Source organism: Bidens hawaiensis, unplaced genomic scaffold (genome assembly GCF_021521415.1).
Source record: "Bidens hawaiensis isolate Kalapana, Puna unplaced genomic scaffold, B.hawaiensis_p1.1 tig00013069_1, whole genome shotgun sequence".
Lineage (NCBI taxonomy): Eukaryota > Viridiplantae > Streptophyta > Magnoliopsida > Asterales > Asteraceae > Bidens > Bidens hawaiensis.
Genome location: NW_027492097.1, coordinates 5667 through 23225, shown reverse-complemented (window position 1 = coordinate 23225; position 17559 = coordinate 5667). Strand labels below are relative to the sequence as shown.

Here is a 17559-nt window from a genome sequence, read left to right as displayed (position 1 = left end):
AAGAAGTGTAAAGCTAGGTACTTGATATAGCTAGTGAAGAAGGTTATCACTTCCTTAATTTGAAGAGTGAGATGATTGTATCGGCAATCCCTATCGTTTAGGGAGATGAAAATGAGAAATTTATCGATCGATGGATTGGGGTGTAACGTTGAGAAAAATTCGAGTTTAAAATGTAAACTTTTCAAAGTCTAGGGACTAAAATTGCCAAATTACAAACCTGAGGGTTAAAAATGAAAATTCTGATTTCCTGACCCATCGCGCTACGCGATGGATCAGAAGAGAGACCCATCGTGTATCGCGATGGGGTATCTGACAGCGAGACGTGTGGCCTACCACGTGGCATACCGGTCGCCACGTGTCCCACCACGTGGCCACACGTGGCACGTCATCCGCCACGTGTCAACACGTGGCACACCGTCTGCCACATGGCGACACGTGGCAGACCTACGTTGTGACTGCGCAAGGCTACGTCGCGATACGCGACGGGTTCCCAGGACGCCGTCGCGTAGCGCGATGGGATCCCAAATTTTGCCTATAAATAGCAAGTCCGGGATCTCATTCCAACCACACCAAAACGTGATTCCAATTCTCTTTCTAGCCTCTCTCTACAATCTCACATCCATTCCCTCGATTTGTCTCGATAAGCGTGCCTCGATTCCTCGTTTGTGTATCGACGATTCCTCAAAGTTGGTGCCACCCTCCACCCACATACCAAGAAGGCGTTTGTTATCATGGCGATGAATCCTAAAAAGCGTGCCAACGAATGTTGGAGATTGGCGTTTATTGATTTGCATATCGAGAAAAGAGTTGATCGAGAAGTGAAGCGGCGTTGGAGTGCTGCTCGAATCATTAGGGTTTTCATAAGCCTTTAAGGTAAGGCTTAAACGCCAATGAATATAATGATATTATATTAAAAGGCTTAAACCTTAAGTCGAGGTTATATTCGATACCTCGAATAAAAGAAAGAAAAGAAAACATAACAAAGAAAGAAACAAAAGATAAGAACATGAATATTGATATATATGTATGTAAGTATATATTCTTTGTTATGAAAATTATTATTTAAGTAATAATGAGTATTCTTAAATAAAAAAAGAAAAGAATACGTTTCTTTGAGAAGAAGAAACGTCGGGTTTTTATAAATAAACTAAAGGTTTATAATTTACTTTTAAACTAAAGGTTTTCAAGTAAAAGAGATCTATGAACTAAAGGTTCATCGAGGTAGAGTTATAAAATAAGACTACATGTCTTAAGCCGGATTGTATATCCGACTAACAAATGGTTATACTCGTACTATAGGTGCGAGATAGCAAGGGAAAGACCCTCGGGTGGTGTTGAAGCCGATCCCAAAGCGATAAGGTGAATACGCCCCCAAACTTTTACAAACTTGTTTTCAAACGAGTCAAACATGATTATATGAAAATTGTTTACAAGGGACTACGTGTTCCTAAAACTGTTATAAATAAGAGTATAAGCCTAGCCCTCAAGCTGTAGTATACGTTTGTCTGGATCCTTACATATGTGGTAGTACGCGGTGGGCACATCGCACCACGCCTTGTCGTATGACGCTTTCCTATAGGAAGCACGACCATGTGTATACTTACGGGTACTTAACTAAGTCGAGCGCTGCGGTGTTTGCTGCGGTGACCTAGTGTAGAGGCTCGAGTTTATAAATGTGTTTATTTAACTTTGTTATTCCTAAGCCACGATGGGTTGAGGCAGGCGTAGTCTCGAGGGGTAATAATGTAAAAGAAAATATTTTAGCGTCAGCGTGTTCACCAGCATTCGTTGCTGACGTATTTTATTTACAATTTGCAGGTGAACAAGATTAGCGCTTGGAGTGTCGAAGTGCTACTTATATATCCGATGGCTCGGATTTGTTTTGTATTAACTTAATATGATAAATGGTGGTTTGTAATTAAAACAAATAATCTTTTGAATTTAAAACATGAATCTTTTATAATCCCGTCTTTTGTAATCTTTACAAACTTAAACCCACAAGTTTTACAAGTCTTCCGCTAATATAACGTAACTCTGATGTATTTACACTTGTGGTACCAACATTAAGGGTCGCACTCCTAGGCCGTGTTTTGGGGTATGACATGGGGAGAATACTTATAGTGAATTAGTTAACATTCGTTTGAACCTCTATAAGTCAATTGTGTCATTTCTATTCCTATACTCTTTACTTATTTGCATTTACTTTTATAAGTTGTGAAAAGGTTAAACATAGTCATTAGCTCACTTAAACCACATTAAAATTTACGAAAACCGATTCACCCCATCTAGCTTTCTACAAAATTTTTCAACACACTATGTCAATATAGTATATCTTTACAAGTCTTCATATATTCACCATGTTAAGTTAGTAAATTCCCTCAAACACTATGTTAAGATAGTGTATATTCACAATAGTTGTAACATTATGTCAAGATAGTATTCCTAGCCGACATACAATAATAACACTATATCAAGATAGTGTTGTCCTTTTCAAATCATCAACAATGATGAATAATCTTCTAATAAATCACTATAACAACCTCTAGTATTGTCCCCTCAATAATATAATTGAATAAGATGTAGCACTTGGTCTTCTTTTTTGCTTTAAATGGCTTTGATCGCTTCTTCTATGTTGATCAAGACGGAAGACATGCCCTAAGAGGTAACATTCTTATAAAAGTATATGAATTAAATCTTTATAAGATGGTTAATATAAAATTCCTTAATTTCTCCTATTTTATAAAACCTTTAATGTGTTAGTTTTATGTTATATATTTTAACCTCTATTGATTCACAATATGTTTATGTTGTAGATCTTTAATCGTTCTTATTCCGTATCTTTAGCATATTCTTCTATTTCTAAATCACACGTAATATGACTTAAATTGACTGATCAAGTGTTAAAAGACATGCATGTAACCTATGATCATCAATGATAAATAAACTAGTAATTTTTCAAATAAAAAATTTCAAAATGTAATAATATTTCAAGTCATATATATATATATATATATATATATATATATATATTTAAATAGTCATTATGAAAACTAATTAACATTTTCAAAATGGATATGATCTTATTCAATCGCTCTTTAACCAACCGATGGATATGGGCTCAAGAGCCTAAGAGGCCTCCTTCGGGGGTGATCATTCGAGGGAGGGCCTCAATGCTAAGCAATGTATTCGAAAATTTGCCGATGGGCACTTCACGGCCGCAGTCAAAGTTTTGTGCTTTTCGGGTGTTGCTCCTCTTAGTGATGCTACTATGATAGCGTTGCTTGATAAGAATCTCATCTTACCCTCGCTTGCCTTGCCTGAGGCCTTACTCTCGGTGCACCCTTTGGTTGTGGATGTTGAAAGTGTTATACGGTGTGTTAAATCTTTTCCTAAAGGGACTTCTTGTGGTAGAGATGGGCTTAAGGCCCAACATATTTTGGATGCCCTATGTGGGGAAGGATCTGCGATTGCCTTGGGGTTGCTTAAGGCTATCACTGAGGTGGTTAACTTGTGGATAGGGGGAGATACCCTGTTGCTTTGGCGGAGTTTGTGGCTCCCCCCCCCCCCCTTCTAACACCACTGCTTAAGCCCGACAATGGGGTTAGGCCTATTGCCGTTGGCGCGATCTGGAGAAGGCTTGTATCCAAAGTGGCTATGAGGAATGTTGGGAAAGAGATGGCAAAATACCTTAGTGATTTTCAATTCGGGGTGGGGATCCCGAGTGGAGAGGAGGCGGTGCTTCATAGCGCAAATAGATTTCTTAACATGTTTCACTTTGATGGGTCGTTAGCTTTGCTTACAGTAGATTTTTCTAATGCCTTCAACCTGGTGGATAGGACCACACTCCTGTAGGAAGTTCGTGCCAGATGTCCGTCTATTTCCCTATGGGTTAATTTTCTTTATGGGCAACTGGCGAAGCTATATGTAGGGAATGATTGTATCCAGTCAACTATTGGGGTTCAACAAGGCGATCCTTTAGGGCCCCTTCTCTTTTTACATCCCCTCATTCATCAAGTACGAGATAGTTGCAAGTTACTTTAGATGATGGCACGATTATAGGAGATGCCATTGAAGTGGCTAAAGCCTTGGATATTATTAGATCCAAGGGGCCAAGTTTGGGGCTTGAGATTAATATTAAAAAGACCGAAGTATATTGGCCGTCGTGCAAGGGAGTACATGAAAAAAAAGTTTATTTCCTATCGGGATTGGAAGACTGGAGTTAGGGGTAAAACTCCTTGGAGGTGCGGTTAGCCGGGACGCTGGGTTTATCAGTAGTTTGGCCATTACCAGAGCTTCAAGAGCTGTGGAACTAATAAGATGTCCTACTCGCCTGCGAGACCCTCAATGTGAGTTTCTCTTGCTTCGCTCATGTATGGGGGTGGCTAATTTGTTGTTCGGACTCCGAACAATGTTAGCCTATGTTTGTTAAGGAAGCTGTCTCTGTTTTTTGACAAAGGGCTTCGTGCGACGATTGAGGATATTGTGGTATATGAGGGTCCGTTTTTTTGGGGATTTTCAATGGAGACTAGCCTCCCTCCCTATCTATTTCGGTGGTTTAGGGTTATATATTAGCTGAGGATGTTTCCACCTATGCTTTCGTAGCCTCGAGAGCATAATCTTGGAAGTTACAGGACCACATTTTGCGTGATTGTGGTGTTGATGGGTTAGTTTCCGATTTTGGGTGTCAATGGATTATTTGCACAACTCTTTTTCCGTTCTTGATCTTGGCGGGTCTAAAGCCCAAAATGCTTTGGCGAGTGCCCTTTATAGTAAAATCGTCCAAAGTTTGGGAGAAGTTTGGCATGTCCTCTCGTCAGAGAGCAGTATTAGAATGTCTTCAGACTCCTCATGCTCAAGACTCTTTTAGTGTCACCCCTATTGATGGGTTAGGCTAGCACATGTTAGCAGTGGAGTACCGAGCCATTCTTAAATATCGTTTAATGATCCCCTTGTTCCCAGTTGATGAGCCCTGCCAGGTCTGCCGTAATGTTTGTTTAGATAGTTTTGGTGAGCACGCGGTTCATTGCAAAGAACTCCCGGGCTTTGAATATAGACATGATTTGGTCAGGGATGCCCTTTGTGATGTGTTAAAATGGGCGGGAATCTCGACAAGAAAAAAGGCTCCTATAAATTTCTTGTCGGATCCCCGTGAGGGAAGGTCTACTCTCCGACCAGCGGACATTCTTGTGTTTGGATTGGGGGGGGGGGGCATGCTTGTGTGGATCTTACTGGGGTGTCCTCTCTTGTCGGGCTTAGGGACATCGGGTTTGTTGCTAGGCAAGCTGTGCTAAAGGAAGAAGCAAGAAAAATTGCTAAGCACGAGAAGGCGTGTGTGGAGAATCAACACGCCTTCATTCCTTTTGCTTTTGATACATTTGGGTCTTTTGCCCCCGATGCTGCTACGTTTCTAAAAAGAGTTCAGCGGGTCGTGCAAAGTAATTCAATGACGCCGAAGAACGATAATTTTGTTTTTAGTATGATCGATTTTGCCATTCAAAAGTGGGTGACGGCGCAACTTGTTACCCGCTTACATACCTCTTTATTGTATTTGGATCCTTTATTTAAAATTAAATATGACATATACACGCCCTGCTTGCGGTGCGCACATATAATGTATATATGTGTGAACCCTTGGGTGGGCAAAAGTAAAATTGCACTAATTTTGACGTTATTTTACTAATCACGTGAAAATAACGTTAAAAGTGGCGGAAGGTTAATCAGGCATCATGTGGTGGCGTTGATAGCCGAAAGACAAGGGCACATGCACCAATCAGCCGGTGTCCCGATGATTGAGTGTTATGTGTCTTATGTCCAAGGCTTGATTCAAAACTACTATCGAGCCGGGGGTCTCACCGGAAGCAGCCTCTCTATCCCTATGGGATAGAGGTAAGGCTGTCTACATCTTACCCTCCTCAGACCCTATCATAGCATTGCTGTTGGTGGGATATACTGAGTACGATGATGATGATGATGATGATGAAATATGACATGTACGTTTAGTAAGCTAAAGTATTACCTTTATCTAAAGTCTAAACTATAACGTTCTCTCTGTATATGTCACATAACTATTCTAATAACTATGTAGCCAACCTTGTGAGAAAAATAAAAGCACAACAATAATGATAACACAAACGGATAAGCTAGTTTATTTTTACTAATAAAATACTACAAACCAAAACCCTAGGTTCCCACTGTATGAAGAAACAAAACCTCATCTACGCCGTCCATCAGCTGCCTTAATCCAACGGTCCTCATCACTCCACGCCCGTGCTTATCACTCTATTACAAACCCCCCCAATCCTTCTTTCTTCCACACTCAAAATGGCCAAAACTAAGTTTATACACAATTTGATGAAATAATAACTTATGGGTTATAATCAGATGAAGTGAAACTAAACCCACAAATAAATAATTAAAAGATTATATATATAGTAGTAGTTTAGCTTAAAAAAGTTTTAGTTTTGAATTTGAAGATGATGTCTGATATTGGAATGCGATCGATGGGTTTAAACAGCGACGAGTTTAATAATATTAATATGTACCGGAGTGGGTCTGCGCCGCCGACGGTGGAAGGATCGTTGAATGCGGTTGCCGGAATATTCGGTGTGGAGTATTCGGAGGAGGAGTTGAGGTCTGATCCAGCTTATGCTTCCTATTACCTTGCCAATGTTAATCTTAATCCTAGGCTCCCTCCGCCGCTCTTGCCCAAAGACGATTGGCGGCGTGGGAGTTCGGCTATTGGGGACATGAGGAAGGTCAAGAATCCTCAGGGCGTGCCCGAGTGGGGCGATAACGGCCTTATCGGCTTGCCCGGGTTGGGGAGTAGGCAAAAGAGCATTGCTGAGATCATTCAGGTTATAGTTTTTTACTTAATAGTTTAATTTGTAGGAAAGTTGTTGCCTTTATGTTTGTAATCAGTTTGTTGAAATATCATTCGTGTAGTAGTACTTGTAGGGATTGATTGATTGATTAGTAATAATATTATATTGGTTATTAAACACATTACAGGATGATATTAGTCAGGCTGCTTCTGGCTCCAGGCAACCGTCTCGTCCTGCCAGCCGTAACACATTTGATGAAAGTGTTGATCTTTCCGATTCCCATTTTGGGCATCTTCAGGGGATGTCGTCGTCTGGTTCGCACGCCTATGCATCGGCTCTGGGCTCTTCTATGTCAAGAACCACCACCCCTGACCCGCAGCTCATGGCTCGGTCTGGTAGCCCGCTGGTGCCTGCTCTTGGGGGAGGGACTGGTTTTTCCAATTTGAATATTTCAAATAATGGTATGGTGGATGAAGAGGCCCAGTTACAGGCGCGAGTTCAAAACGCTGCTCGGTATATGGGTAAAAGTGGCGGGCCGATCAATGGTCACGGGTCACCTGTGAATTCATACATGAAAGGGCCCACCAATGGTTCAATAGGGTCTCCTTCAAGTCCGTTTTTTTACGGTCTAGGTGGCAGCGGCGGTGGTGGTGGTTATATGATGAATCCTGCATCACCTACCTTGATGGCAAATCACGTTGGCGGTGTAAATATACCGCCTTTGTTTGACAATGGAGGTGGCTATGGTTTAGGACCTGATAGACTTATGGACCCGTTGTACCTTCAAAATTTAAGATCAAGTGATTACGTATCGGCTTTGAATGATGCAACAATCGATCGGGAGTTACTAGCTATTCAGAAAGCTTACCTGGCGGGCCTGCTATCTCCTCAAAAGTCTCAGTATGGTCTTAACCATGGTTACTTTGGAAACTCTGGTTATGGGCTTGGAATGTCGTATCCTGGAAGCCCATTGGGCAGCTCACTTTTGCATAACTCCGCTTTTGGGCCTGGTAGTCCGGCCCGACTTGGTGATCGGAGCTTACGGTTTCCATCCGGGATTCGTAATATAGTCGTTGATGAAAGTTTTGCATCTTCTTTGTTGGATGAGTTCAAGAGCAACAAAACCAAGTGTTTTGAGCTTTCGGAAATTGCGGGGCATGTTGTTGAATTCAGGTTCTATCTTGTTGCCTTTTGATTTAACTTGAGTGAAGGCATAATAATAATAATTAATAATTAATAATCAATAAGCTTTTAACGTATGAATAAACAGATTTTGTTTTCAGTTATTTGATTTTTAGGTCAAATAATTGGTCTTAATACTAGTTGTAACAAAAGCGTTTATTTGGAGGTGAATTAAACATATTTATGTACTTAATATATATGATACCAGACTCAACGGGAGATTGTGTTGGGTACCGCCTTGGTGGTTCTCTCACGTGGCAAACATTGTGAAGTGCATGTTACTTGAGCACCGATCAGATCGTTTGCCATCACTATTAATGTGGTTGTGCCCATATGGGGCACACACAGTTTGACACTAACATGCAACCATACATGTTATGTATATTGACAGGCGATCCATGGGAGTCACGCTCTCACCACTCTCTTCCACATGCTTATTATTTTGGTTGAACTCTGATAATCAATTTCACGTTGGAGGTTGATTATAGGGGAATTCCCACGTTATGGAGAGGCTAATGACGGTCTGTTTTGCACGGTTCATTGGTTGATTTAGTCCAGAAATGTTCATAATTATTTTTGATGGGACCTGATTTTCAACAGTTTTTGTCTAATCAGTCGATGATTTATGCAAATCAAGATCGTTGTTAGCTTTTCCACAGTAAGGGTTTTCCTGTGACCACTCTTCGGCGGGAAAATGAGTATTGGAGTTTAACCGAAGTGACAAGTATCTGGGAGAGAGAGAGAGAGTGTAGTATGAGGGTGAATGACCTTAATTGCATGTCACTGTTATATATATGAAGTACGGCTACCTATCGTTCTCAAAGTGTGGAGGACCCCACATGTTCATAACGTTTTACCAAAAGATCTGATTGATGACCCATTGAGCTGGTCTCATATCGCTTCATGTGTCTTCTTTTAGCCTAACTTGAGATTTTCTTTTAAATATCTTTTAGCATTTTAGGAACCATGCCTTTTGTTCTTAGTAAAATTGTCATTTTATATATTAATCTTATTTACATAATCTGAATATGCAAATCTTCCAAGCATTTGATTTTTTAATTATTACAACTCGAATTTCCACATCTTAAAAGAACTCTCAAAATGTTTTTTTGAACAGTTCGGATCAATTTGGAAGTCGTTTTATTCAACAAAAGCTTGAAACCGCTACAGTAGAGGAGAAAGACATGGTGTTCAATGAAATTATGCCTCAAGCATACTCACTAATGACTGATGTATTTGGCAATTATGTCGTCCAGAAGGTAAGAGTATGCATATTTGTTTGCAAGTCACCTTGTGTTTTGTGATGAATAAATTATTAATACTTTTCTTTTTATTTTAGTTTTTTGAACATGGAAGTGCTGCTCAAATAAGAGAACTGGCTGATCAGCTCAACGGGCATGTTCTGACACTTAGTCTTCAGATGTATGGTTGTCGGGTTATCCAAAAGGTAATCATGTTTTTTATTGGCATCCGAGTTTATTTTTATCCGATTAAATACCTTAAATTTTGTTTCTTGCAGGCTATTGAGGTTGTTGACCTTGATCAACAAACAAAGATGGTTACAGAGCTTGATGGTCACGTGATGCGTTGTGTACGTGACCAAAACGGAAATCATGTTATTCAAAAGTGTATTGAATGTGTACCAGAGGATGCTATTCATTTTATTATCTCTACTTTTTATGATCAAGTTGTAACATTGTCAACCCATCCATATGGTTGTCGTGTCATACAGGTAAAAGAAATAAATTATATTTTCAATATTCGTGACTTGTTTATTTGATTTGTTCAATGCCAATATTGAAATAAATTTTATATTGACAGAGAGTATTGGAACATTGTCACGACCCTAAAACACAAAGCTTAGTGATGGATGAGATTTTGAAATCTATTAATATGCTGGCTCAGGATCAATATGGAAATTATGTCGTTCAGGTATGCTGTCGAGATTATATGTACGTTTAAATACATGATAAAATTTGGTATATTTAACTATTGTTGATATTCTGACAGCATGTACTTGAGCATGGAAAGCCGCATGAACGTAAGTGTATTATAGATCAACTAACCGGACAGATAGTTCAGATGAGTCAACAGAAATTTGCCTCAAACGTTGTTGAAAAATGTTTGACTTTTGGTACCCCCGAGGAACGCCAGACTCTTGTGACTGAAATGCTAGGCACTACTGATGAAAATGAACCACTTCAGGTTAGTCTTAAATTAAAGAAAAACATTTTAAGTTCTCATTACATTTATATACTTATGGTGATACATTTTGTCATGTCAGGTGATGATGAAAGATCAGTTTGCTAATTATGTCGTGCAGAAAGTTCTAGAAACATGCGATGACCAGCAACTTGAGATGATTCTTAATCGTATTAAGGTTCACTTAAACACCCTCAAGAAATATACTTATGGAAAACATATAGTCGCTCGTGTTGAGAAACTTGTTGCTGCTGGAGGTACATACATTTTCCTTAAATGTTTTTTTTAAAGTTATACGTTTCTTTTTTTAACGAGCTTGTTTGATGACTTTCCAGAAAGGAGGATCGGGGCTATGGCGGGATATGCTGCTGCTGCTGCCGCCAGCGCAACTACTGCTTAATGTAACATGATGTTGAGTTGTACAGCTAACTGAGAGTCTGAGGTATGGATGGTTTGTGTTTCTTGGTTCGTTTTTAGCATCCAGATGAGAGGGGGAGATGTGAGTGATCTTTTGCAAATAAGAAACGGGTTGTAGCTATGAAACATGTACATTGGTAGTTTTAAGGATATAATATATATATTGTATACCTAGGACTCGAGTCTTTAGCCAAGGCTCGGAGGGTGAAAGTTGAAACGCACCCGAGGCGCCCGTTGCAGAGGTTAAACCATAAGTTTGTGTATATGGTGATTGTCGGTCGAGGCTGTACAAACTGTATGGGTTTTTATGATTTATGTTTATGTTATCGAAACTTGTTTTGTTGTCAGTTTGATTGTGTGAATGCTTGGTAGTTGGTAAATGGCACCGGGTACCAGTACCCAAACAAGCATTTTGGTGCCGGTGCCAAATTTAAAAAAAAAATCAGGATCAAGAAAAATCGGGATCGATACTGGTATTTGTATTTACCTTTTTTTTGCTTACGGTATCGGTGCCGAATTTGACATATTCAGTACCGGTACTTGTACCAAGTTTTTAAAAAAATGAGATCGATATCGGTATGGCATTGAGCTATCTCTATTCTAGGCATCATCAAAAGATGATATTGGGTTTTCAAAAGCTCACATTGAAAATATCTTTGAAAATCAAATAAGAAAGTTCAATAAAACCAACATATTTTCAGATTTTGCCACAATTTGACATAACCCATAAATAAATATCTTCAAAATTTAAATAATGTATGAAGAAACCATATTACTAACATTGACAATAATTTAATATTTACTCGATACTAAGATAACCAAAATACACTAGATAATTAACAAACATACATACGATCAAATGACATGAAACTTAATAACTATAAAACTTAATATATGGATATTATTAAACAGGAATGTAAGTTCCAAAAAATAATAATAATAATAATAATAATAATAATAATAAATGTAAGACTGAAAAATCAAGAAACACAAATCGGTGATATCAAACAAGAATAATAAACGACACTATATATGTTCATTCCCGTGCTTCGATTTCAAGTTTCTATATTAATTTATATTCCGATTACATACCTTATGTCGATTTTAAGTTGCAAAGATTTGTCGATCATTTGTTTCATGTTCGTAATTGTGAGTTGTTTCAGTTTATTCAGAGTTATATGCAAACGTTGAGTTTATGGACTTTTATATGCAAAAGTTGAGTTGAGAGACTTTTATGTTCAAATTCAACAAAAGAAAGGACTTTTATATGCAAAATCGAGTTGAAGGACTTTTGTGAGCAAAACCAGAAAGTATGTTGGTTTTTTTTTATGTATTTGCCCTAATATCAAATGCAAGAAATATGGTCATTTGGTATTAGTTGTGATTTTTTTATATTTGTTCTTTGGTTTGAAATTTGATTTTGAGCTTTTAAAAACAAATACATACACACAACACATAGTCGATTCAAGATTGAAACTTGTATCATTCATGCTTGTGTATTTTGTTTTTGCAACCGGTGATAGGCTTTATTATCTTTCTTGTTGGTTAATTTATGTAAATTGAAAAATTCCTAAACCAAACTTGTTATTCAAAGGTAACTCCGTATTTTACTATACTTCCTATGACAAAGTTTGCCGTTTTGATTTTTGATATTATATTTTTAATGCATGAAAGTATTGCCCATTGCCCACTTGTTTAAATTTATCAAAATTAATCGTTCTTTTGACTTCTCTTTTGGTTTAATTAAAACACTTACTTCTTTAAAAAGATTTCATTTGAACATATTAAAATTTAAATATTTTTTATAAGAAATATTATGTCTAGCCCAGCTGGTCGGAGGTGGGAGGGTTTACTCGCTTGCGAGATTCCCGCCCGGGTATTGGCCTTGGTTCGAGTCTCTGCGGAGGCAAAATAATACCATTTTGGGTTGAAAGGTTCTCTCTCTGGGAGATTCGAACCCGGGTCCTTTGGGTGTTAGGGGGTGTGCATTGCAGACAAACAGTTCAAAAAAAACTTTCAAGACATAATATATATATTAAAAAAAAGACATTTTTATATAAAGCGGTAAAAGATATTAATTTAGTCACCAGTTGACTTTTAGGTTTGTTAAGGCATGTATTGTGAGGTAACTAGAAAGAGCTAGTTATCGTGTCATGTAATTGCCATATATGATAACTGGCCACCCGTTAATCTAAGTATTGTCGGTTAACTAGTCACTATCCAATTAAAATAATCATTAAACTACTTAAAAAATAAAATATTTTTTTAAAAGGAAAGTGGTAAAATGGGGGTGAGGTGAATTTTTTTTACTGGTTAGCAATTTTTTCTTTGGTTGTTAGTAGAGGAGACACACCATTTGTTTTGTATAACATTGTTACTGGGGTGACGCTCCCCATCTATGTCTTCCCATATAAATTGCCCGACAGTGTGGTGTAGCAGGCTCCATCATGCTCATGCAACATGAATGTCGTCTCTATAACACATAGCCTATGACAATGTAGGACATGCGATTATGGTGTAGCATTCCAATTCCAACTATGAAGATTTTCAAAGTGTCACAAATATTGAATCTTTTATTACTAAACCCAAATCACAAATACATCTTACAAGAAGTTACAAGATCACAAATATACTACAAAAACCTAAAACTTTGTTGCGGGCCTTAAGTTCCCCGGTGACCAACTCCAACAAATCCCAATTTCACCATATATCTTGGTTTCCGTTATGCGAGACTGCTTTCTCAACCACCGGGTCGTCGTGTACACCGAACGGGTCGACAAAAAAGATGAAGAAGCCGCCTTCTTCTTGCCTTTCATTTTGCTTGCACTTGCCATAACTAGTCTAGTGGTGGTGAGAGTGATAAAGATGGAGGTGTAAGTGAGTGTAAAACGAAAGTAAACCGAAACTTTTTTTGGGTCTTTTTTTGCGTTTGTTAATGCGTTTTCAAGTTGGGTACTTAACCATTTGTACTAACAACTATTTATACACATGGAGGGGTGAAAAACCGGTTCCAACAACTCTTTTTAGCTAGGCAACGTAATACCCGGTGGAACCAGGTATTTCTAGTACAAAGCGGAACCAGGTAGGAACCGATAAAATATGAAGGGTGGAACCGGATAGGGATTTCCGGGTACGGGTAGGATCAGATTCAAACGATGGTTTTGGGCCCACCAGATACGACCTGAAACCGGTTCCGGAACTGATTATTTTGTACACCTCTAATTGTACGCATCATCAAAAGATGATATTAGGTTTTCAACAGCCCACATCGAAAACAACTTTGAAATCCAAATAAGAAAGTTCAAAAAAGCGCAAATAATATAAAATCCAAGAATATGGTCATTTAGTATTCGTTGTGATTTTTGATATTATATTTGTTATTTGGTTTGAATTTTTTATTTTGAGCTTTTATAAACCTACTACCATGTTATTATTGATGTATACAATTTTGACTTGAGGTATAGTAATGGTCACAAGACTCACAACACATTTACACACAGCACATGGTTTATAAGTCAAGAGCGAACCTTGTATCATTCATGCTTGTGTATTTTGTTTTCACAACCAGTGATAGGTTTATTTTCTTTCTTGTTGGTTCATTTATATAAATTGAAAAGATTCTAAACCTAACTTGTTCATTATCTTTCTTGTTGGTTCATTTACTTTCCTTTCTACACTAGATTGTTCATGTAATACAGGGGTGGTTTAAGAAATACAACAAAAAAAATTAAATTTAATAATACACATAATCACATACTTTATGGATACTTAAAATATAAATAATGATAAATAAAATTTTATAATTCACAAATATCTCAAAACCTTATTTAATACAACATTTAAAATAATTCGAAAAAAAATACATTTAAAGTTATATTTGTAACTTTGTTAGTAATTCTATAAATGATAATAATATTTTTTTTGAAACGACTAACAAACATAGAATGCCTAGGTACTTTGTACGGGTGACCAAATGGCAAAAGCCCACCGCTAGTTGGCCCAACCCCGTCGTACGGAGCCCTTAAGTGCCTCAAAGTTATCTCTAGTTCTGAGAAAAACCCACCCGCCCGTAAGCACATTGGTGGTAAAACTTGGGCGCCCCTATCTCAGTGTTCCTTTATTGAGCCACTCATGTACCCCACAAAGTGTTGTACGTGGGTATTGAACTTAAGTAGGGCTGTAAACGAACCAAACGAACACGAACAAGGCATTGTTCGTGTTCGTTCGTTAAGGAAATAATGTGTTCACGAACGGTTCACGAACACTTACCGAACGTGATTTTATGTTCATGTTCGTTCATTAAGGAAATTAATGTGTTCATCAACGGTTCACGAACACAAACGAATACAAATAAAATCGGCAGAGCCTAGAGATTAAGACCAATGTATTCATCAATGTGAATAATGAAAGCATGTAAACAAATTGAACCAACACAAACAAGGGCATGTTCGTGTTCTTTCATTTAACTTTAAACGAACAAATATTTATGTTCATGTTCGTTTACTTAAAAAATGAATATTTGTGTTCGTTTCTTAATGAATATAACCAAACAAAGATAAATGAACATATATGAACACAAAAACATAAACAAACATAAATGAAAACACTTAAATGAACACAAATTAACAAATTTAAAACTTTAGATGACTCATCCAAATTATATCTAATTATTTTTTATTAACACATAAACAAACATAAATAAACAGACAGAAACGAACATAAACAAACGTTCATGAACATAAATGAATGAACGAAACATGTGTTCATGTTCGTTCGTTTAATTAAACGAACACAAACTTTTTGTTCATGTTTATTCGTTTATTAAATAAATGAACTTCCCGCCGAACAATTCACGAACAGTTCACCGAACTTTCGGTTCGTTTACAGGCCTAAACTTAAGTCTCCATTGAGAAATCCAAGCTTTCTATAACTACATCACACTGAGAAGTAAATAGTAATAATATTAGTTAGCATCCTAGTTGGCTACTCTAATTAAATGAAATGTAGAATAATGGTTTTGATTTAATAGTATATTTAGATTTTAACAAAGTTTGCCGTTTTGACATCTTTTTAATGCATGTAAGTATTTGCACTTGTTTAAATTCAATAAAACATGTACTTTAAAAAGATTTCATTTAAACATTATATATAGATTAATTGGCAATGTCGGTGGCAGACAAAAACAATATTCATATTTGGTACAAACTACATAGCGTGTGGTACAAGTACTAGCTGCATACGTGGTTTTGATTTTTATCTAACACGTGAATTCCTTCTTCTATCTCATTATACATCTTTTATGTTTTCTTTGTTAACGATGAAGCATCATCTGATTTTTATATCTTTTTCAATCTATGAAGCCTCATCTAATTTCCGGCGATTTCAATGAGTTTAGAGCCTTTCCATTTCTCCTGTTTTCTTATCAATTTGTGTTGACTTTTATCTTCGATCTTTTTCCTCTTTCGTTGATTTTTTTTCTTTGTTGTAGGACTATTGCGTTACCTTCATGTTTACGCACGCATGTATTCAATTTTGTCATAGTTATGTGTTTATGTAACTTGAATTTAGCACCTGCAAAATTACATTTTGTGGCAATTTAGGTTTTATTTATTTTTTTGCTCGACCCATTTGAGGTATTGGTTCGAGCATCATATGTTTTGGGATTTGTTGGGATAAATAATCGTTATTACTTCACAAACTTCCCCAATAATGTTTACTTCTTTGCTTTAAATTAGCGTGTAATTCAGTTATGATCACTCGATGCACTAAACTACTAATACTTTTATGTTGCTCTAGAATAAATTTGAGTATGTTGTTGCTTTGTAATACCTCATTTTATTTGAAAGGCCTTCGTTATAGTGATTAAGGTTAGGGAATCAAAACTAGATGTGTTAGATATAGATTCTCTTCCATTGTTATAGTAGGTCGTTAATTTGTAATTCATGTTGTTCTAAATTCATCAAGTGAACTTTTAATCTTTAATGAACTAAATTAATCTTCTGCATATTTTGTTGCTTTTTTTTCAAGTTGTTTATTTTGGTTGGAGCGAGTCAGGTTGATTGATGTTGACTTATGTTGAGTATGTATATAGCTGGGATCTGCCATAGTGCAGGATGCAGGGGCGGATCTACAGTGATATCGGGTGGTTCCTCGGAACCACCCGAGTTTTGAAATAATAGTGTAATTATATATAGAAAATAATAAAGGAACCACCCTATAAATTAGAAAGGAACCACCATATAACCATTTGAAGTGTTTGTCTGTCTGGTAACACGCTGGTTTTGTAACCCAGAGGTCGCGGGATCGAATCTCGTTTTTTTAATTTTTTTTCTTTTTTTTACTAACTTACCTAACATAAGTTAGGGTTTTAAACAAACACAAACACATAACCAACACAAATAACACAGCGCCTCTCCACCCCTTACCTGATTTCAGCCCCTGACTCGGTCACTCCCGCACTCCGGCAGCCTCACTCAGTCACTCCCGCACTCCGGCATCGTCACTCCGACCATCGCCGTCGGCCATCCCCGTCCTCTGTCAGCCGTCTCCTTACAGTCCTTACTCGAATCCTCTTAATCTCCCACTTTGAAGGTAATTTTAAATTTATAATTCATTGTTAATTGTTAATTGTTCTTGACTTCTTGTTAAATGTTAATTGTTCTTAATTGTTAAGTGTTAACTACTTAATTGTTTAAGTTATTTATTAAATTTAGTTTTAGTTTGTTAGATTATTGGTTTTAATTTGTTACTTTCTTAGTTTTAAATTTGTTAGTTTGTAATTGTTGATTTGTATGTATGTTGAATGTGAAGATATATTATCAAAGTGAACCATCGAACCTTGGATCATAAGCATTTTATTTTTAATTCGTAAAGACTACTGTATAGATATTATGTGTTTTTTAATTTCTAATTACGGTGTCTCTTTTATTAATTTATC

General features: G+C 37.1%; 1 protein-coding gene across 2 annotated transcripts; it reads left to right on the top strand.

Moving 5' to 3' along the window:
* Positions 1-6408: 6408 nt before the first annotated feature.
* LOC143543131 (pumilio homolog 1-like) lies at positions 6409-10954 on the top strand. Of its 2 annotated transcripts, XM_077035524.1 has the most exons (9): positions 6409-6854; positions 7009-7994; positions 9121-9262; positions 9343-9450; positions 9523-9735; positions 9825-9935; positions 10014-10208; positions 10288-10462; positions 10541-10954. In XM_077035524.1, the coding sequence occupies exons 1-9, from the start codon at positions 6474-6476 to the stop codon at positions 10603-10605; spliced, it is 2376 nt and encodes a 791-aa protein (XP_076891639.1). In that variant the 5' UTR covers positions 6409-6473; the 3' UTR covers positions 10606-10954. The 2 variants fall into 2 exon arrangements, with proteins under 2 accessions (XP_076891639.1, XP_076891638.1); XM_077035523.1 differs by having other exon boundaries at positions 9343-9735.
* Positions 10955-17559: the final 6605 nt, after the last annotated feature.